This window comes from Heptranchias perlo, chromosome 25 (genome assembly GCF_035084215.1).
Source record: "Heptranchias perlo isolate sHepPer1 chromosome 25, sHepPer1.hap1, whole genome shotgun sequence".
Classification (NCBI taxonomy): domain Eukaryota; kingdom Metazoa; phylum Chordata; class Chondrichthyes; order Hexanchiformes; family Hexanchidae; genus Heptranchias; species Heptranchias perlo.
Window position 1 is genome coordinate 46,976,591 of NC_090349.1, and position 21,720 is coordinate 46,998,310.

The 21,720-nt window shown below is 43.0% G+C and overlaps 1 protein-coding gene across 2 annotated transcripts in view; it reads left to right on the forward strand.

Moving 5' to 3' along the window:
* The window catches only part of dnah10 (dynein axonemal heavy chain 10), a 248,394-nt gene that overhangs the window by 115,477 nt on the left and 111,197 nt on the right, over positions 1 to 21,720 (forward strand). For both annotated transcript variants that reach the window (XR_010967225.1, XM_068006240.1), the window contains exons 37-46: positions 2,609 to 2,800; positions 4,698 to 4,816; positions 5,040 to 5,198; positions 10,295 to 10,430; positions 15,006 to 15,128; positions 16,170 to 16,304; positions 17,108 to 17,324; positions 19,293 to 19,412; positions 20,178 to 20,323; positions 21,304 to 21,456. Coding sequence is in view for 1 of the 2 variants with exons in the window: in XM_068006240.1 (XP_067862341.1) it covers positions 2,609 to 2,800; positions 4,698 to 4,816; positions 5,040 to 5,198; positions 10,295 to 10,430; positions 15,006 to 15,128; positions 16,170 to 16,304; positions 17,108 to 17,324; positions 19,293 to 19,412; positions 20,178 to 20,323; positions 21,304 to 21,456 (1,500 nt within the window). In the remaining variant the exon portion in view is untranslated. The remainder of the gene's footprint in view (positions 1 to 2,608; positions 2,801 to 4,697; positions 4,817 to 5,039; positions 5,199 to 10,294; positions 10,431 to 15,005; positions 15,129 to 16,169; positions 16,305 to 17,107; positions 17,325 to 19,292; positions 19,413 to 20,177; positions 20,324 to 21,303; positions 21,457 to 21,720) is intronic.

Genomic DNA, 21,720 nt, shown 5'->3' on the forward strand with positions numbered 1-21,720 from the left:
CTACTCAGTGGCTTGCTAAGTGACTTCAGAAGGCATTAAGAGCCAACCACATTGTGAGGGACTGGAGTCACTTGTAGGCCAGACCAAGTAGGAGTGACCGGTTCCCTTTCCTGATGGACATTAGGAACAGAGGAACAGGAGGAGGCCATTCAGCCCCTCGAGCCTGTTCCGCCATTCATTTAGATCATGGCTGACCTGTATCTTAACTCCATCTACCCGCCTTGGGTCGGTAACCCTTAATACTCTTGCCTAACAAAAATCTATCAATCTCATTTTTGAAATTTTCAATTGACCCCCAGCCTCAACAGTTTCTCAGGGGAAAGAGTTCAATTTCCACTCCCCTTTGTGTGAAGAAGTGCTTCCTGACATCACCCCTGAAAGGCCTAGCTCTAATTTTAAGTTTACGCCCCCTTGTTCTGGTTTCCCCCACCAGAGAAAATAGTTTCTCCCTATCTACCCTATCAAATCTTTTAACCATCTTAAACACCTCATTTAGATCACCCCTTAATCTTCTATTTTCAGGGGAATACAAGCCTAGTCTATGCCACCTGTCCTTATCATTTAATTAGTGAGCCAGTTGGGCTTTTATGACTTTGATGCCCATGCAGCAGATTGAATTGAATTTAGTTTCAAAGTGTGTATGGAAGGACCAGCTCAGACTCTGGATTGCTAGTTCACCACCAGGACCACGTAACTATCCTTTAGGGTCTGTGTTATATATAGAAACTCATAAAGCTCAATCTGTTTCTATTGAAGAACCGATTAACAGAGTGCAGTCCAGTTATTCAAAATGGTGAGAAGCAGAGATAATATTAATGTAAGCAGACATATTGGCATAGATTGTGAGTATTATGCAAAAGACAGTTTAAAATCCACAAGCCCTGTTAGATGGCGCACCTTCTTCCTCAGAAAAGTGAGTGTGTACAAGAGACTCCCAACAAAAGTTGTTGATTCTGAGTCAATAACCCCTTCAAAAAGAAATTGGGTATATATCTGCTTGGGAACATGATTGGAGGTTTTAGGAATAGGTATCGACCCTTCTCCATCTGTCTAAGTTTGCCGATGACACAAAGATTGGTGGCATTGTAAGCAGTGTAGATGAAAACATAAAATTACAAAGCGATATTGATAGATTAGGTGAATGGGCAAAACTGTGGCAAATGGAATTCAATGTAGACAAATGTGAGGTCATCCACTTTGGATCAAAAAAGGATAGAACAGGGTACTTTCTAAATGGTAAAAAGTTAAAAACAGTGGATGTCCAAAGGGACTTAGGGGTTCAGGTACATAGATCATTGAAGTGTCATGAACAGGTGCAGAAAATAATCAATAAGGCAAATGGAATGTTAGCCTTTATATCTAGAGGACTAGAGTACAAGGGGGCAGAAGTTATGCTGCAGCTATACAAAACCCTGGTTAGACCGCACCTGGAGTACTGTGAGCAGTTCTGGGCACCGCACCTTCGGAAGGACATATTGGCCTTGGAGGGAGTGCAGCGTAGGTTTACTAGAATGATACCCGGACTTCAAGGGTTAAGTTACGAGGAGAGATTACACAAATTGGGGTTGTATTCTGTAGAGTTTCGAAGGTTATGGGATGATCTGATCGAAGTTTATAAGATATTAAGGGGAACAGATAGGGTGGATAGAGAGAAACTATTTCCGCTGGTTGGGGATTTTAGGAGTAGGGGGCACAGTCTAAAAATTAGAGCCAGACCTTTCAGGAGTGAGATTAGAAAACATTTTTACACACAAAGGGTGGTAGAAGTTTGGAACTCTCTTCCGCAAACGACAATTGATACTAGCTCGATTGCTAAATTTAAATCTGAGATAGATAGCTTTTTGGCAACCAAAGGTATTAAGGGATATGGGCCAAAGGCAGGTATATGGAGTTAGATCACAGATCAGCCATGATCTTATCAAATGGCGGAGCAGGCACAAGGGGCTAAATGGCCTAATCCTGTTTCTATGTTCCTATGTCATGGCCTCTCTTGTGTGTAAGCTCCATGAAAGTAAGGGCATAACCCTTGATACCATCTATGGGTATTCTTGTCCCTGGTCTGCTTGTCACTTGCCAGTCTTCTCCATAGATCATTGATAGAGCTCCTTTGTTTCATGCCAGCCTTCTAGACAGTGACTGATAATCTTTATTCACTGATGGTGTAGGGATTGATAATATTTAGACCTAAAGAAGGATTCAGAGGGTAGTCACTGTGCCTTCACTCCATGTTACTGACTATGCGATTCCTCCCACACTTGAATTAGGGGCTGGGCACCATTTCCTGTCTCTGCTTCAACGTCTGCAGCCGGGGCTGCTGCAAATCCTCCCATGGCCACCATTTTAGAGATTACAGCTGTAGTCTTGTGAATGAAGGGAATGTGAGAGCTGACTGGCCCTTACATAAAAAGGAGGAGAAGCCATTAATCAATTCCCATCTCAATGTGTTTGTAATTTGGAGCTGCAGTTGATGTAAAGTAAATTTTGTCAGCATTTAATTTTTTGGCAGATTTTTTCAGTGACACAACATACAGTTGCACAATTTGCATCAAGCATGCCTGAAATTATATCAGAAAGAAATATAAATATTTCACTTAATTTGGTTTGCTAGGATGTGGTATTGATGAGGGCGTTAAGAGACATGAATCTTCCAAAGTTCGTCTACGAGGATGTTCCCCTCTTCCTGGGTCTCATCTCTGACTTATTTCCTGGCCTGGACTGTCCTCGTGTCCGCTACCCAGACTTCAATGATGCAGTGGAACAGACACTTGAGGACAACCATTATATTTTATTGCCAGTGCAGGTAAAGGCTTTTTCTGGTATATTTTCCCTTTAGATTTTTGTCTTTTTTAAGCTGTGTTGGCAGTTAAAAAAGTTAAACCATGTTCATTAAATATCTCATATTAGAGAAGACATTGTGATCAGCACTGTTCTCTTATGGTCGCATAACGAACCTGCGTTAAGATTGCGTAGAACAAGCTTGGTATAAGTGTGTTAAGTATTCTTAGAAGAAAGGTGTTGATATTAATTTCTACTCTATTAAATGTTGTTAGAGATTTCAAGCACAAATATAGTTTGCAATGGGAAAGAAAAATGTTCCTTAACGTGTGGGAATAAATGCTCCATAATATACATGTGAAATGGAGAATAGGCTGGAAACACCTGTGAAAAACTGACTGTAAAACTCTTGATTCTATTACAAATGACAGTTGGTGATTTTAAAGGACGAATGAATGTGTGCATTCCTCTGTTAATCGGTTTGGTGGAGATGTTGACCCATTTAAAACAAATGCAGTAAAATAAATTGGTTAACACTCGCTTTAAAATAGTGGAAAAAGGAATGCCTTATGAAAACATTTAGGTTTGTCCACTATTATCATTAATAGTAATTTCTAAGCTTTGATCTTTATCACGGTGAATGCTTTCAATCCAATAATGTTGCTCTTTTCATATCTTCCAGTTCTGATGAAAGTTCTTCGACCTGAAACGTTAACTCTGTTTCTTTCTCCACAGACGCTGCCTGACTTGCTGAGCTTCCCCAGCATTTTCTGTTTTTATTTCAGATTTCCAGCATCTGCAGTATTTTGCCTTTGCTTTCAATCCAATGTCTGTTTTCTCTTCTCCGTTTCATCATATAAACATCACATTGGAAGATTTCCTACACAAGGGAAGCAACAAAAACAGATTGGATTGGATGCATTTCTAAACTAACGTGAATTCATTAAATGAGTCAGGTGACATGGTTTTTAATGTTTTTTCCAGGATTGTGGCAAATCCTAGCCTTTTTATAATCTTTTGGCCTTAAGAATTTCTACTGTATAAGCTGCTAATTGACTTGCTACTGGCTTTAACCCCCACCTGTGATTTTCTCATTTTTCTCTCCCTTTATCTGTTTTTGGTTGTGGGTTCGAGTGCCATTCCTGGACCTGAGCACATAATCTAGGCTAACATTTTAGTGCAGTACTGAAGGAGTGCTGCATTGTCAGAGGTGCCATTCTTTTAGATGAGACATTACATCGAGGCCCCATCTCATGTAAAAGATCCCATGGGATTGAATTTGTGTGAGGTTTCATCCGATCATCCGACATATCTTCAGTGGACAATCGGGAGGACCTCCCCGGAAATTCAACTCCTATGTCACTATTCAGAGAAGACCAGGGAGTTCTCCCGGTATCCTGGCCAACATTTATCCCTCAACTAACTTCTCCAAGACAGAATGACTGTTCATTTATCTCAATGCTGTAGGACCTTGCTGTGTGCAAATTGGTTGCCATGTTTAGCTGCATAACAGTGACTGCACTTCAAAAATAACTTATTGGCGGTAAAGCACTGTGAGATGTCCTAGAACATGAAAGGTGCTATACAAATACAAGTTCTTCCTTCCTTCTTTTAAGATGAGGTGATGCTGCACAGATGATTCATCAACTGAACTGCCATCTGAGCTTTACCATGCACCTATCTGTGACCCCGAATGGGACATTTTAGGTGTTTAATTTGATTTTGTTTAGAGTGACTAGAGCCCTCCAGCTGTTGGTGTGAGTTCTAAAAACTGCATACGTTCACCTCCTGGGTTCCTGTACTTCTGATGGGATTACAAACAGCCACAATGTTTCCCATGTCATTAATAATTAATTACTTAAAATTCAATTGTATCTCATAATACCGGAAAGTAAAAATGGGTGAAAATCTACTTTGTGCAGGTAGACAAAGTGGTGCAAATGTACGAGACGATGATGACTCGACACACAACTATGGTGGTTGGACCCACTGGAGGTGGAAAGACGGTGGTCATTAACACACTTTGCCAGGCCCAAACTAGGTGAGAACCCGTGAACACAATACTTAACATATTTCATATAATATTGTATGTAAAGGAGGAGATCCAGCAGCACAGAATCCTGAGTGCTGAAACCACAACTTTGCAGATCTTCAACTTACCCGCATATAATACAGAACGACAGGTTATGAGTTTTTAATGCTGAAAATATTCCTTTACATGGTTTGAAAATTATTATAGTCTTAATTTTCCCTTTGCCTTATAGACTTGGATTGGTGACTAAACTGTACACACTGAACTCTAAGGCTGTCAGTGTTATTGAGCTTTATGGAATCTTGGATCCTGTGACTCGCGACTGGACCGATGGAATTTTGTCAAACATCTTTAGAGATATCAATAAACCAACCGACAAGAAGGAGAGGAGGTAAGATGTCTCCAAAACCGCAGCAAAATACAGTTACAGGAAATAGATGGGTAGGGTGTGCTTTGAGTATTTTGCTGCAGAAGTGACAATGTATTTACTGATGTAAGGAATCTTACAACACCAGGTTATAGTCCAACTGTTTTATTTGAAAATCACAAGCTTTCGGAGGCTTTCTCCTTCGTCAGGTGAGCGAGTGTATTTACTGTTAGACTCACCAGCACACTAATAAGGCTACAAGGCAATGATCCAACAGGGTCTGTGTTGGGAAAAAAAGGACAGAGAACAAGGTAACGATTGGAACGGAGAATCTAGTAGAGCATTCACCGTAACTGCCAGTAAACAGTTATCTTCTCCCCTATGGGTAAATTCACCGATTCCACGCTTTTTAAAAATTAGTTCTCAGGCTGTGGGTGATGCTGGAAAGGCTGCATTGATTTCCAACCTCTAGTTGCCCTGAGAAGGTAGTGGGCCTTCTTAAACTGTTGTAGTCCATGTGCTGATGGGCTCCTGCAATGGTGTTAGGTAGGGAATTCCAGGATATCGACCCAGTGACAATGAAGGAACAGCGATATATGTCCAAGTCTCCCTTTGAGTGCGGCTCTCGACTAAGGCTGTGGGATTGGTGAACTTACCCATTCATTTTTTCCTGTTTCCAATGGCAGATGGATTAAAAATGTACACTTGAGTTGCAGAAGTGGTTTTAAGGAATAGTATTATATTGGTCAGTCCTTTGTGTTAATATATGATACAGTTCTTCTTGTACAAAATACAGATTTCAAACATTTTGCATCATTTACAATCTGCTGGTGAAGTTTTCACCCGAGGCACTTATCTTCAAAATGTTTGCCTTCTCCATTATGTAAACTGCACATGGGGTAAGAAAGTACTAGGAATGTATAAGCAGAAATGAAACAAAGTTGTGCCTCTTAAGGAGATTGATTATGAAATGATTTGATAAGGATAAGATTATACTGTGTAGTATCACACACAATAACATCTGTCCAATGTCAAGTCATGGATGAATTCAAATTTCTTCCATCAGAACAATCCATTGCTTTCGTTCTCCCATACCCCAGACTCTATCCTCCTTCCTGCTGAACCTGACTGTGTAAGACCTTGGTGTCCTATTTGACTCAGAGCTGAGCTTCTAACTATAACTAAAACATGCTTACTTCCCCCTATCCAATCGTCCACCCCCACACCCTAACTCAGCTTCACTGTAATTGAAACCCGCATCCACACTTTTGTTACCCCTAGACCCAGTGGCCTAGAAATTAAATGGTGTCCTACCCGTTTTACAGGTGTAAAATGAGTCCCTAAGCATCCAATATTGCTGGCGGCGTGCGTGCTCGTTCTGTGTCGGAGTGCACTGCTCGCCATATTGGTAAATGCTCCTGCATAGATGTCCAGGGCGTTAGTCCTTTGCATATTCAAATCGGTGACATAATGCCTGTTTGAGACCCTTTTGCAAAATTTGTTAGCGACTGACCGCAGTATGCGCTGTCCATGCTGCAGGCAGTATTCTCAGGCGCTTGGCAACCAAATCAGCGATCCTTAAAGGGACTGACAGAGGCTGACTACAGAAAGGTAAGTTTTAATTTTTTTTTTTACTTACTGCTGTTTTTATCCTGTTTTTCCCGGTTCCACATTAAGGTGGCCGGCTGCGTTCGCCCCCTTCCTGATTGCCTCCCTCCCTCAGACTCTGCTTATGACCTCGGCCGACCTTGGTACCCCCTGGGACCGTGACTAATGCCTGCAGCTCGCTGGTAATAAACAAATCATTGAATCATAGAATCATAGAAAGGTTACAGCACGGAAAGAGGCCATTCGGCCCATCGAGTCCATGCCGGCTCTATGCAAGAGCAATCCAGCTAGTCCCACTCCCCCGCCCTATCTCCGTAGTCCTACAAATTTTTCCTTTCAAGTACTTATCCAGTTCCCTTTCAAAGGCCATGATTGACTCTGCCTCCACCACCCCCTCAGGCAGTGCATTCCAGATCCTAACCACTTGCTGTGTAAAAACGTTTTTCCTCATGTCGCCTTTGGTTTTTTTGTCTATCACTTTAAATCTACGTCCTTTGGTCCTTGACCAGCAGTTTGAGAGCGAGGATCTTGGGTCTGAAACTACTGTATTAAACTTAAATAAGGGCAATTATAAAGGAATGAGGGCGGAATTGGCTAAAGTGAACTGGGTAAACAGATTAGATGGTATGATGGTGGATAAGCAGTGGCAAACATTTAAAAAGATATTTTATGACTTGCAACAAAAATATATCCCTGTGAGGAGGAAAGACTCCACAAAAAGGGTGAACCAACCATGGCTAACGAAGGAAGTAAAGGATGGTATCAGGTTAAAAGAAAAAGCGTACAACATGGCAAAGCTTACTGGTAAGCCCGAAGATTGGGAAAACTTTAAAAACCAGCAAAGGATGACTAAAAGAATAATAAAGGGGGAGAAAATAAATTATGAGAGTAAACTAGCAAGAAATATAAAAACTGACAGTAAAAGCTTCTACAAGTATATAAAAAGGAAGAGGGTAGCTAAAGTAAACATTGGTCCCTTAGAGGATGAGACTGGGGAAATGATAATGGAAAACAAGGAAATGGCAGAGGAATTCAACAGATATTTTGTATCTGTCTTCACGGTAGAAGACACTAATAATATACCAATAATAGTAGAAAATCAAGGGGCAAAGGGGAGGGAGGAACTAAAAACAATCACTATCACTAGAGAAAAAGTACTTGGTAAACTAATGGGTCTAAAGGCTGACAAGTCCCCTGGACCTGATGGCTTGCATCCGAGGGTCTTAAAGGAAGTGGCCACAGAGATAGTGGATGCACTGGTTGTAATCTTCCAGAATTCACTAGATTCTGGAAAGGTCCCAGCGGATTGGAAAACCTCAAACGTAACACCCCTATTCAAGAAGGGAGTGAGACAGAAAGCAGGTAACTATAGACCAGGTAGCCTAACATCTGTCATTGGGAAAATGCTAGAATCCATTATTAAGGAAATAGTAGCAGGACATTTAGAGACTCATAATACAATCAAGGAGAATCAACATCGGTTTATGAAGGGGAAATCATGTCTGACAAACTTATTCGAGTTCTCTGAGGAAGTAACGGGCAGGGTAGATAAAGGGGAACTAATGGATGCAGTATATTTGGATTTCCAAAAGGCATTCGATAAGGTGCCACCTAAAAGATTACTGCACAAGATAAGAGCTCATGGTGTTGGGGGTAATATACTGGCATGGATAGAGGATTGGCTAACTAACAGAAAACAGAGTCAGGATAAAAGGGTCATTTTCAAAATGGCAATCTGTAACTAGTGGGGTGCTGCAGGGCTCAGTGCAGGGGCCTCAACTATTTACAATATATATCCATGACTTGGATGAAGGAACAGAGTGTCTTGTGGCCAAATTTGCTGCTGATACAAAGATAGGTGGAAAAGCAAGTTGCGATGAGGACACAGTGTCTGCAAAAGGATATTGACAGGTTAAGCGAATGGGCAAAAATTTGGCAGATGGAATATAATGTGGGAAAATGTGAAGTCATCCACTTTGGGAGGAAAAATAAAAAAGCAAAATATTATTTGAATGGAGAAATACTACAAAATGCTGCGGTACAGAGGGATCTGGGTGTCCTCGTACATGAAACACAAAAAGTCAACATACAGGTGCAGCAGGTAATCCAGAAGGCAAATGGAATATTGGCCTTTATTTCTAGGGGGATGGAGTATAAAAGCAGGGAAGTCATGCTACAACTGTACAGGGTGCTGGTGAGACCACACCTGGAGTACTGCGTACAATTCTGGTGCCCTTATTTAAGGAAGGACATACTTGCATTGGAGGCAGTTCAGAGAAGGTTCACTAGGTTGATTCCGGGTATGGAAGGGTTGTCTTGTGAGGAAAGATTGAACAGGTTGGGTCTATACTCTTTGGAGTTTAGAAGAATGAGAGATCTTATTGAAACTTACAAGATTCTGAGGGGACTCGACAGGGTAGATGCTGAGAGGATGTTACCCCCCATGGGGGAATCTAAAACTAGGGGGCATAGTCTCAGAATAAGGGGTCGCCCGTTTAAGACAGAAATGAGGAGGAATTTCTTCTCCCAGAGGGTCGTGAATCTTTGGAATTCTTTACCCCAAAAAGCTTTGGAGGCCGAGTCATTGAATACATTCAAGGCTGGGTTAGACAAATTTTTGATCAGCAAGGGAGTCAAAGGATATGGGGAAAAGGCGGGAAAGTGGAATTGAATGGCAGAGCAGGCTCGAGGGGCCGAATGGCCTACTCCTGCTCCTATCTCTTATGGTCTTATGGTTTTGACCCTTCTACCAATGGGAACAGTTTCTCTCTATCTACTCTGTCTAGACCCTGAAGCCGTAAGACCAATTTCTCATGGTCCTTGCCACCGGCCTCATCAGGCGAGAGCAGCATGTGCGGAACCGGAATCGCGCCCTCCTTCGCCTGATTGCAAGATCCAATTTCTAGGTCAATTTCTCCAGTATCCTGCTTGCTGACTACCCGTCCTGCAGCTTCCATAAAATTGCCCAAAATTCAGCCACTCTTATCCTGTCCAGCACTAAGTCCTTGGTGACTTGCACTGGCTTCCAATCACCCAACAAATTGAAGTTAAAATCATGGTCCATGTCTTCAAATGCCTCCTAAGTGCCACCCTGCCTTATCTTGAAACTTCCTCCAACCTTGTATCCTCTCCTGGACTTTGACCTATTGTGCATCGATCCTTTCCTTCCTCCCAACATTGGCCATACTCTCCGGAACTCTCTCCCTAAACTCCCCTACCCCATTACTTCTCTCTCCACCTTTAAGAATCTGCTCAAAATCTATCTTTTCAATCAGTCACCTCTCCCAACTCTCCCATTAAAGCTTGACATCTGTTCCATATCTATTTTATTTTTTTCTCTTTGCGGCAGTTTTTAGGGTACAAATGCTATATAATTACAAGTTGTTGTTTAAAATATGCCTGTCCCAAAACTTACTGGAACATTATAGATCTTTAATCATTTCATTTATCCACAAATGTGGCAAGTTACAATGATTGTCTTATTGTTTGGAGTGTATCTGTGTATCTTGCAGGTATATTTTATTTGATGGAGATGTTGATGCACTCTGGGTCGAGAACATGAACTCTGTTATGGATGACAACAAGTTGCTGACCCTGGCAAACGGTGAACGGATTAGGCTCCAGGCACACTGTGCAATGCTTTTTGAGGTACTGCTCTGGCAATATTTTTTTCAGAATTTTCTGTGGGTCTCTATGCTCATTTGGGAAATCAGTGCTAGGAAGGAGAACCTTTTTCTGCTTCAGGCTTCCAAGGACTGAAATTGAAATTACATGGCACAGAATCAGGGTCACTACATTGTAGCTATCTCTGACACACTCTTCCACAAACGGCAATTGATACTAGCTCAATTGCTAAATTTAAATCTGAGATAGATAGCTTTTTGGCAATCAAAGGTATTAAGGGATATGGGCCAAAGGCAGGTATATGGAGTTAGATCACAGATCAGCCATGATCTTTTCAAATGGCGGAGCAGGCACGAGGGGCTGAATGGCCTACTCCTGTTCCTATGTTCCTATATCCAGACAGGCTCTGCACCGTCGCTGAGAAACAGCGATACAATTACTGCCATATGTTCTCTGCAGCAAGCACCTGCAGTTCAGGTACATAGCAGCTCTGATGCAGGCTAAAATTTTGTTTACTCTTTGCAAATTAAGTAGAGCTTTTGCTACTGTAACAGTATGAATATTATTGTAAGACCATAAGAAATAGGAACAGGAGTAGGTCATATTGCCCCTCGAGTCTACTCCACCATTCAATAAGATCATGGCTGATCTTCGACCTCAACTCCACTTTCCCGCCCTATCCCATATCCCTTAATTCCTTTAGTGTCCAAATATCTATCGATCTTAGTCTTGAATATACTGAACGACTGAGCAACACAACCCTCTGGGGTAAAGAATTCCAAAGATTCACAACCCTCTGAGTAAAGAAATGTTTCCTCATCTTGGTCCTAAATGGCTGACCCCTTATCTTGAGACTATGACCCCTAGTTCTAAACTCTTAAGCCAGAGGAAACAACCTCTCAGCATCTACCCTGACAAGCCCTCTAAGAATTTTAAACGTTTCAATGAGATCACCTCTCATTCTTCTAAACTCCAGAGTAAGGCCCTTTCTACTCAATCTCTCCTCATAGGACAACCCTCTCATCCCAGGAATCAGTGTGGTGAACCTTCATGCACCCCCTCTAAGGCAAGTATATCCTTTCTTAGGTAAGGAGACCAAACTTGTCCACAGTACTCCAGGTGTGGTCTCACCAGGGCCCTATATAATTGCAGCAAGACCTCCTTACTCTTATACTTCAGCCCCTTGTACAAAAATCCTAAAATGCCATTTGCCTTATCATGTCCCATCTGCAATTTAGTGCTAATTTGTAGACAGTTCAATGTGTGACTCTTGTGTATTAGGAACTAGGTTGAGTGCAACCAAACTCATTTCATGCAACTGTTAGAGGAAGGAGACACTTTACATCCAGGCTGGATGTGAACTGAACTCCCAGATATGAAAGGACTGTACACTATCAAATTTGCTGATCAATTCCCTGCTAATACTATCATCTGAATATGTGATACACAACATAATTGCACTTAATAAATTTGAATTATAGTAATTGGTGACACTGAAATGATGATATTCTTCACAATTACTTACCTGATTAGATTTATAAAAATGACGTCCTTCATGCATACAGTCCCCTTTGAACAAATTTCAGTTTCTAAATGAAAAGTGTGTTCTACAAATATTGGGCTCGATTTTCGCACCCCCGAGAGGGTGCGTTCGTGGCGGGGGGGCTGCAAAAATCGGGGATTCCCGGGGCGGGTCTGGAGCCCGACTCCAACCCGCCCACTTCCGGGTTCCCCAGTGACGCGCTGACATGTGTGCGCAGCCCCCGCATATGGGACTCCCGCCGGCAATTAAAGCCAGCGGGATGCCACTTGAAGTAATTAACCAGGTACTTCAGGTCGTTTACAGACCTGATTGACATGATATTTTAGGAGGGGTGGGATTTTCAGATCAACTGGGACTGTTTCCCGTACTGGGGGAAACACTCCCAGTTCAAATGGACGTGTTGCAGCCATCAGCCTGTGGCAGCTGCAAAGGTCCATTTGACAGGTGGGGGGGAGACCCCCACTCATTGCAGGAGGCCACTCTGTCACCTTGGACAAAGTTTGGCCTCCACCACCCTCCTCCTAACAATAAAATTCACCAACTTGCACTCTTACCCCGGTGTCCAGACATATTTACCTACCTTGTGGACCCCCTCAGATGTACATCTTCCGGATGGGGGCCACCATAGCTGCAGTCATGACTTCCTCGGAGGACGAACAGCATCACCAGCCTCGCCGGCCACGCCGTCCACCTCTGACACGTGGAGCTCCACAACACAGTGCTGTGACACATCCACCTGCACAGCAGGAGGGAAGGCAATGGCAGAGAGAGATGCGTCGCAGAAGGCACTACCCTCGCCACAGGGTCTACAGACCGAGGCTCAACTTCCTGGACCTCTCTGAGCAGCAGTGCACACGGAGGCTCAGAGTCACTCGACATGTAGTCGTGGACATCTGGAGCCTCCTTCATGCCGAGCTGCTCCCGGTTGGCCCGAGCACCATCTTCTTACCTGTTGCTGTCAAAGTCACCACTGCCCTCAACAACTTCTCCTTCGCATCCTTCCAGGGTGCCACCGGGGACATCGCCGACGTCTCTCGGTCGTCTGCACAAAAGAGCCCTGCAAATACACCTACACCCACTCTGCAGTGACACAATGGGTGGCATCAGTTGTGGGTCTTCATGGTGATCATCAGGAAAGAGCATTATTGCACAAACCAGACAAGATTTGCAAAGACGTGGCAGTAGTGGTGACAATATAATATGTAATGTGAGTTGATCAGAAATTAAATATAAGTAAAAACCATGACAAACCCTCAAACACCCTTGTGCATCCCCTTCATGCTCACGACACGTTTGCCTTACGCTTCCTACTGCACATATGTGATGCATGCCCTGTGGCTGCAGCACAGGTAGTGGCAGATTGAGTGAGGCTGACTGTGAAAGAGATGCATGAGAGGGTGAGTATGAGATAGAGCCATGAGATTATATGAGGATTGGGTTGAGTGGTAGTGGTGGGATGAGTACTGGCGAGGTGAGTAAGTGCAGGTAAGATGAGGATGAGGTTTGAGTGGGTATAAGGGGTGATGTGACAGAGTAGTGTTGGCAGTGCTGAAGGAGATGTGGGGTGGGGGCGGTGATGTGGCAGACGGAGTGTAGGGGAATGAGTAAGTGTACTCACTTCGGCTGACCTACTTAGGTCATTGCAGCGCCTCCTGCACTGTATGCAGGTGGGCGATATGTTAGTGGTGCAGGTGACCTCCTCTGCCACCTCGAGCCAGGCCTTCTTGGTGGCAGAGGCAGGCCACTTCCTCCCGCCTGCCGGGGGGAAGATCTCTGTCCTCCCCCTCCTCCTCACCCCATCGAATAAGACCTGGAGTGAGGCATCATTAAACCTGGGAGCAGCCTTCCCCCTGGGCTGCTCCATGCTGTAATTTTGCCTATTTTCTGCAGCATCAGTCAGTGGAGGACTGCCCCTTTAAATAGGGCTCCTCCAGCTGACAGCCTATGCTGCGCATGCGCAGTCCGCCCGCTGCGCAGCTTTCCAGCGCGAAACCCAGAAGCAAAGGTAAGAACCTTCAATCAAGCTGCGATCGCGTGCGGAGCACCCCGATTTCACTGGGCGCGTTACCCATGCACCTCGTTGACCCCCCGCTGCCAACCCGCCGCCCTCCTAATATCGGGCCCATTGTGTTTCCATGCTGTGAAATGTTTTATCCATAATTTTTACGTTGCTTCCCCTCATGGTGCCTCTCTGCCACCATAAGCCCTGAGAGAGTGGAGTGGGAGGATGAGGGTTCTGGAGTCTGTACAGTCTCATGACCTCAGCCAGTGTCACTCCCCAAATGAAGCTTAGCAAGTTGGAATGATTCATCTAGCTTCTTCTTGTTGCCTGGTTGGGAAAGTTCATTTGACAAGAACAGTCTGTTTTAAGTGCAAATAAGTCTGTTCTCAGCATGGAGTACTTTTTAACTTTGGCTCTCTCTTTGGAAGTCCATCATTCTGCTGCTGCAACTTACAGGTTGTCCAAAATCAAAATAATTAATTGTTAGGTGGAAAAAAAATTCTAACAGCTGATTTTGTTGTATTATATACTGCGTGACCAGAAGGAGAGCTAAATGATTTTCAAAGCTTAAACAGTAGAGGTATTTTAGTCAGGCTCCAGTCCCAGTGAGGAGTCTTGCTAACTGTGAGCGCAGGTCTGAAAATTGGGTTATAGTGTTGTAGCCTTATCTCTGCAACAAGTTTGCCACCAGCCAGGCTTTGTGCTGGGAGTGGAGCCTGCCAAAATCACTGCCTCTAGTGCACACCTACTAAATGATCTAAAGATGTGCAGTATGGATTACAGGGTTCACTAGTTTGGGGATACTCGCAGCTATACTGTGCCCAGTGTGAAGAAAAATGGTTCACTTCTCATATGGAATTGCTGTCAACAGTTTGAGATGACCAAGGTGCTATGCTGCACTTTTGCTGCAGAATCACTCTCAGAATTATAGCGTGGGTAAAAATGGGAACTTAATAGTGAACTGCTGAACAGTCATTAGTTATGAAGCCATTGTCTGTCTCTTCTTGATATATGTGTGCTGAGTCTGATCTTTGTTTCTTTGTGGGTTGTGTAGGTTGGAGATTTACAGTATGCCTCTCCAGCCACCGTGTCTCGCTGTGGGATGGTGTATGTGGATCCCAAGAACTTGCGATACAGACCCTTCTGGGACAAGTGGACCAACGAGAGGACAAGCAAGGTGTGAATTTATTTTCCAGTCAGCTTCAAATATCAGACTGTGGGAAGTCTACGATAAACAAACTGTGGCTTTTATTTAACTGCAATTTGCAATTTTCCGAATGGTTTATATGATTAACAAAGAAATTAAATTGTTACCTTTTTAAAACTTCAAAATAGACATTTTTGATTATCTTTATTAAAGTGCAATTTCACTTTTGCTAATTTTTTTCTAAGTTCCTTTTGAAATCTCTAATATAACTAAAATATAAACTCTGATTTTTTCACATTGGTACATACGAATATTTTTAAAAGAAAGAATATTCCTATAACAGTTCTTTGGTTAGTGATTGTATTTGTCTTAATCAGCAAAAATTATAGAATATTTATTGATTGATTTTCAATGTATTAATATGGACTTAAATGAAATCAGCAGTTCTCTGTGGACTGAAGTATATGCCAAAGGTAGAAGGTGTCAGCCGTGGCTCAGTTGTGGCAGTCTCGCCTCTGAGTCAGAAGGTTGTGGATTCAGAGACTTGAGCACAAAATCTAGGTTGACATTCCAGTACAGTACTGAGGGAGTGCTGCACTGTCGGAGGTGCCGTCTTTCAAATGAGATGTTAAACTGAGGCCCCGTCTGCCCTCTCAGGTGGATGTAAAAGATCCCAGGGCACTATTTTGAAGAAGAGCAGGAGAGTTCCTGGCCAACATTTATCCCTCGATCAACACCACCAGTCATTATCACATTGTTGTTTGTGGGACCTTGCTGTGCGCAAATTGTGCCGTGTTTCCTGCATTACAGCAATGACTACTCTTCAAAAGTGCTTAATTGGCTGCAAAGCGCTTTGGGACGACCTGCGGTCGTGAAAGACACTATATAAATGCAAGTTCTTTCTTTTCTTTCTTTCACAAAGTGTATTAATATCCACGGCCGTCGGCTGAAATTTTTGCAGCTGTGTGGTGAGTAATGTGTTAAAGGTTAAGGACGCCAATAATGAGATGTGAAAGTTTAAAATCTCACAACTTTAAAAAAACAACTTTTAATCCTTTCTGTTTGCTTCAGCAAGAACAGACTGACCTCCCCAAGTTGTTTAATAAATATATACCTTACATCATTGAGATGATTCTGGAGGGGATGGTGGAAGGCAGGCAAGAGGAGAAGCTAAAAACAATTATACCTCAAACAGAACTGAATATGGTAAGATGGCGCAACGACAAACTATTTAAAGGGAAATGTTTGTCGTAAGGTTGATTGAATAGATAACCTTTTAAGAACGGAGTTGGAGGAACCAGTTGCTGTCAGGTGTAAGATTGATCATAAAAGCAAGCTAATGGTCTAGAATCAGAGTCTTGCATTGTTTCAGAAGAGACCTGAACTGACTGTATTATGATATTAATGTTGGCGATTATTTTATTTTGTAATTAGCAATATAAAGAGGAATACCTTTCAATTAAATATATTTCCTCCAGCTAATACAACAAAACAAAAATATTAAAGGTCTCTTCTGTTGGAGAATTCTTGGTCTCCATCTTGTCGCACTCATCCACCAGCAGATCTGTTTTTGCTTTCAGACTTTAATTGGTGAATGGACCTCCAGGAAGCTGTAGGCAAAGGGATAAAAATGAAGGCAGTGAATTTCCTTGGGGCTTTTCCCGCTCCGCCACTGGCCGTTTGCCGGAACCCATGTTTAGGCACGTGCATGGGGTTTCTGCTGAACTCTTGCCGAAGGCACGGCAGCAAAATGAATGGAGCCCTGAGGGAATTCCGGGCCCACCGTTCCTCCTCTCGGGTTGGAGAGAATTTGAGTGATGTAAAAAAAGCAAGCCAAGGGCAGAGCATTTTTATTCTGCCCTTGGGTGCCCTTTTCATACAAAAATGGCAAGGCATCCAGAATATTTTTGCTGAAATAGATTCTAAAATAGAAATGAGATAGAAATTAAAGCTGTAGACAGGCCGCTGGGTCCTGGGGTTAAACCTTGTTTTGAATCATTGCTTTCCAGGTCACCCAGCTTGCTAGGATGTTGGATTCTTTTCTGGAGAAAGATGTGGATAACTTTGACGTACTAGAATGCTATTTTATTGAGGCCATGTACTGCTCTCTGGGAGCCTGTCTTCTGGAGGATGGAAGGATAAAATTTGATGAGTATGTTAAACGTCTTGCCAGCATGTCAACGGTTGAAGCCTCGAATGCCCTTGCTGGCCCAGGAGAACTGCCCGGTAGGTTTCTCATCCAATATTTTTGTCTTCTCAGATCACATAACTAGGAATTTAAGGAGAAAAATGTTATGCTTTCTCTACATTCAATAAGTAAAGATTACTATAAATTTGGAATTTTATAGGAAGTGGAGTGTAAGTCCTAAAGTTACGAAATTGTTCAATTCAGGCTTTCTCACAACTCCACTTATTCATATTTCAATAAAATGCAGTTTCTAATGCAGTGTCTCCTGTGATCTGAAGCATACATTTTTATGTGTGCCATAGGGTTAATGGTTACACTTGTTACTGAGCTGTTTCACAGCAGATTTTATTTCAGGCTAAAACTAGTAATCAAATTTATTTACCTGTCAATTAATTGCAGAAGATACACAGCAGGCAACCGGCACAGGCATGCTGGGCCAAATGGCCTCCTTCTGTGCTGCATCATCCTGTGATCCTAATTCAGAGTGTTTGATTTACATAATACTTTAAACTGTTTTCAAAGCCAAAATAATATATTTTCTGAACTCTTGGAGTTATTTTCAGAAACTTTTTAATTGAGCCTTCGAAGAGTTGAGATGTGAACATGTTTCTGCTCACATAGTCCTGTTTCACATTTTTCTGCTCACCTAGCCCTGTTTCACTGCCGTGAGATGTAAACAAACATCTGAAGCAAGAGAACTGCGGATCAGCGAAAGGCAGCTACACTTCTTTTCATAGAGGCGTTTTCAAACCCAGATCAAAGCAGTCCTTCCATATTCAGCAATTTCATTTGAAGAATTCCTCAATTCTTTCTCTCAACATGCCCGTAACCATAATAATTAGTTCCATCACTCAAGTGGATGGGAAGTGGACAGCAGGCACTTCACTGTTTGGAAAGTGTTTACTCGACCAGACCTGAAACAAAGCCGAATAGAGTTTTCATCTGGCATGATATCCCTTAATTGTGACTAAGACAGACAACAAATTCTCTCTAACTCCAAAAACACAACAACAACTTGCATTTATATATCACCTTTAACTTAGAAAAATGTCCCAAGGCTCTACACAGGAGAGTAATCAGACAAATATTGATGCCGAGTCAAGGAAGGAGACATTAGGAGACATTAGGAGGGGTGACTAAAAGCTTGGTCAAAGATGGGGGTTTTTAAGGAAGGTCTTAATGGAGGAGAGGAAGGAGGAGAGATTTAGGAAGAGAATTCCAGATCATAGGGCCAAGACAGCTGAAAGTTTGGCCCCAGTAGTGAGCTGAAGAGAGTGGAGGATGCACTAAAGGCTAGATTAAAGGAACGCAGAGTTCTTGAAGGGTTCTAGGGCTGGAGGAGGTTACAGAGATAGGGAGGGGCGAGGGGCTGGAGGGGGTTACAGAGATAGGGAGGGGCGAGGCCGTGGAGGGATTTAAATACGAGGATGAGAATTTTAAATTTGGGATGATGGGGGACAGCGAGCACGGGGGTAAGTGGGACTTGGTGCGGCATAGAATTCTGGATTAGCTCAAGTTTATGGAGGGTGGAAGATGGGAAGCCGGCCAGGAGAGCATTGGAATGTTCAAGGCTGGAGGTGACAAAGGTGTGGATGAGGGTTTCGGCAGCAGATGAGCTGAGGCAGGGGCGGTGACGGGCGATGTTATGGTGGTGGACACAAGCTTGCATTTCAGAGACCTGAAGTAATTGAAGATGCAATTAACTGTAAGTGTAGGTCATCAACTGCAAAGTGGGAGACTGGCTGGCCTCCAGACCCCTAACACCTGTGACAAATATATTCCTGCTTGTTATTATAAATCAAAAAACAAATGTAGTTAGTTGTTTGTTGTGTTTCATCTTAAAGTCCCCCAACAAAGTTTCCATTTCTTTGCACATGTCCTCTTGCAAGATCCATTTTTACTTTCACAGTTGACTTAGTGAGTGGACCTCCAGGAAGCTGTGGGTTTTAATATTAATTATTCAGTAACGTTATATTCATGAGATTGAGTATTTGTATTTGTTGTAGGCCATCTACCAACTCTTTATGACTTTCACTTTGATGGTGTGAAGCTGAAATGGATTCCCTGGGTCAAGCTTGTGCCCAAATATGTCCACGATCCTCAAGTAAAATTTCTAGATATTCTTGGTAAGTTTTTGCCTTCTAAAATCAGGGGACTGGCTGTGCAGTGTGTTAGATACTGGACTTTCAATACAGGGCCCAGAATGATGGGATCAAAGTCTATTCTGTCAGCTGATTGTCAGGGTCGTGTAAAACGAGTTTGGGCAGCTTCAATCCAGTTCCTGGTGCGCATCAGCCTACAGCACAAACCTGCCCCCAATTCATCACTAATCACCAATACTCATACAGGCCTAGGGATGACTGGTGTGGGAAATGAAAAACACCACATCGATGTTCTGATGTTGGGGCTGAGACACATTGTTGGGGCACAGTGAGGGGAGTTTTAGTCTGCAGCTAACTGCGCTCTACCTGACCTGGGAGTACTTGCTGCTTGATGAACACAAAAAGGTTTATTATTTAATGGTATAAAGAAACTTTCCATTTTGGGTTATAGAGGATAAGTATAATTATGTATTTTGGGATAGAGATTCTTTTTTACACGAATAAACAAATTTACTTTAGACTTGTCGATCCCCCGGGGCATTGCCCAGGTGTAGTCTTCAGGTGACATGCGCTTAGATTATGGGGGGAATTGGACCAGGACATGCAGATGTAATTCCATGACCATTTTAAAGTCATTCATTCAGTCCTTATTTTTATATTCCCATTATATAAATTCCCATGTCCATTTGTCACACTGTAATTCCTTCCTCCAGTGGTGGCTAATATATGTAGCTATTGAAATAAACCAACACGGTGTGCCACAGTAAAACCTTGCTTAATCATTTCCAGTTCCTACTGTTGATACAACGCGTGTCAATTGGCTACTTGGACAGATGGTGAAAATTAAACATCCTGTACTGCTTGTGGGAGAATCTGGTACTTCCAAGACTGCTACAACACAGAACTTTCTTAAGAATCTGAACACAGACGTTAATGTATGTACCAGTAATTTACTGCCTTCTCATCCTGTTAGTTTGTACGTATCTATTTTCAATAAGATATTTCATTATTTCCTTTTCCTTTTGCCTCCTTGAAGTCTCCAGGTGAAGCAGATGGGACATCTACCCCAAATCACTGCTAATGTAGCTCTCTAGTTGGTTAATAGGAGCTACAGAAGGAGTATACAGGGTAACTGGCCCTCTGACGATCCCATCCCTGTGGGGGATGTATGTGGCCTGCTCTTGGCAACTTGCCATGGTGATACAGGTGAGAACAGGGTCTCAGCCTGTGGTCAGTAGTGGATGGGAACCTATTCTGTTCATCATCTACAAGGCACAAGTCAGGAGTGTGATGGAATATTTTCCACTTTGCCTGGATGAGTGCAGCTCCAACAACACTCAAGAAGCTCGACACCATCCAGGACAAAGCAGCCCGCTTGATTCGCACCCCATCCACCACCCTAAACATTCACTCCCTTCACTACTGGCGCACTGTAGCTGCACCATCCACAGGATGCACAGAAGTAACTCGCCAACGCTTCTTCGACAGCACCTCCCAAACCCGCGACCTCTACCACCTAGAAGGACAAGGGCAGCAGGCACATGGGAACAACACCACCTGCACGTTCCCCTCCAAGTCACACACCATCCCAACTTGGAAATATATCGGCCGTTCCTTCATCGTCGCTGGGTAAAAATCCTGGAACACCCTACCTAACAGCACTGTGGGAGAACCTTCACCACACGGACTGCAGCGGTTCAAGAAGGCGGCTCACCACCACCTTCTCAAGGGCAATTAGGGATGGGCAATAAATGCCGGCCTCACCAGCGACGCCCACATCCCATGAACGAATAAAAAAATTCCATCTTGCTCAGTGCTTAATAAATATCCTGCCTCTTCTGAGCTCTCTCTCTAAATATCGCTCACTTTAGTTGACGTTTTAAGAATTTTTAAATATGTCTGCTTGATCACTCAGTTGTTGTTGTCTATCAACTTCTCATCTCGTACCACCTCAATGAATGTACAAAGAAACCTGGAGGCAAATGTAGAGAAACGAACCAAAGTTACCTATGGACCACCCATGGGAAAGCGTCTCTTGGTCTTCATTGATGACATGAACATGCCGAGGGTAGGTGGGATGTTTGTGTATTTATTATGAATTAGGCAATGATAAGAATATAGATTTTTTTTTAAGGTGCATTTTCCCTTATACACTGATCACTCTATGTTCATCCTAGGATGACGGGAAGTAGTAATAATGGACATTGAAAGTAAGCTGTCACATAAATAGTGGGGAAGCAACTGAATGCACAAAATATTGAACAAGTGACCCCATTGTTTGTCCTTTAGTTTGTAAGCTGTTGTGATTCTATGATTTTAATATGCTCAGCAA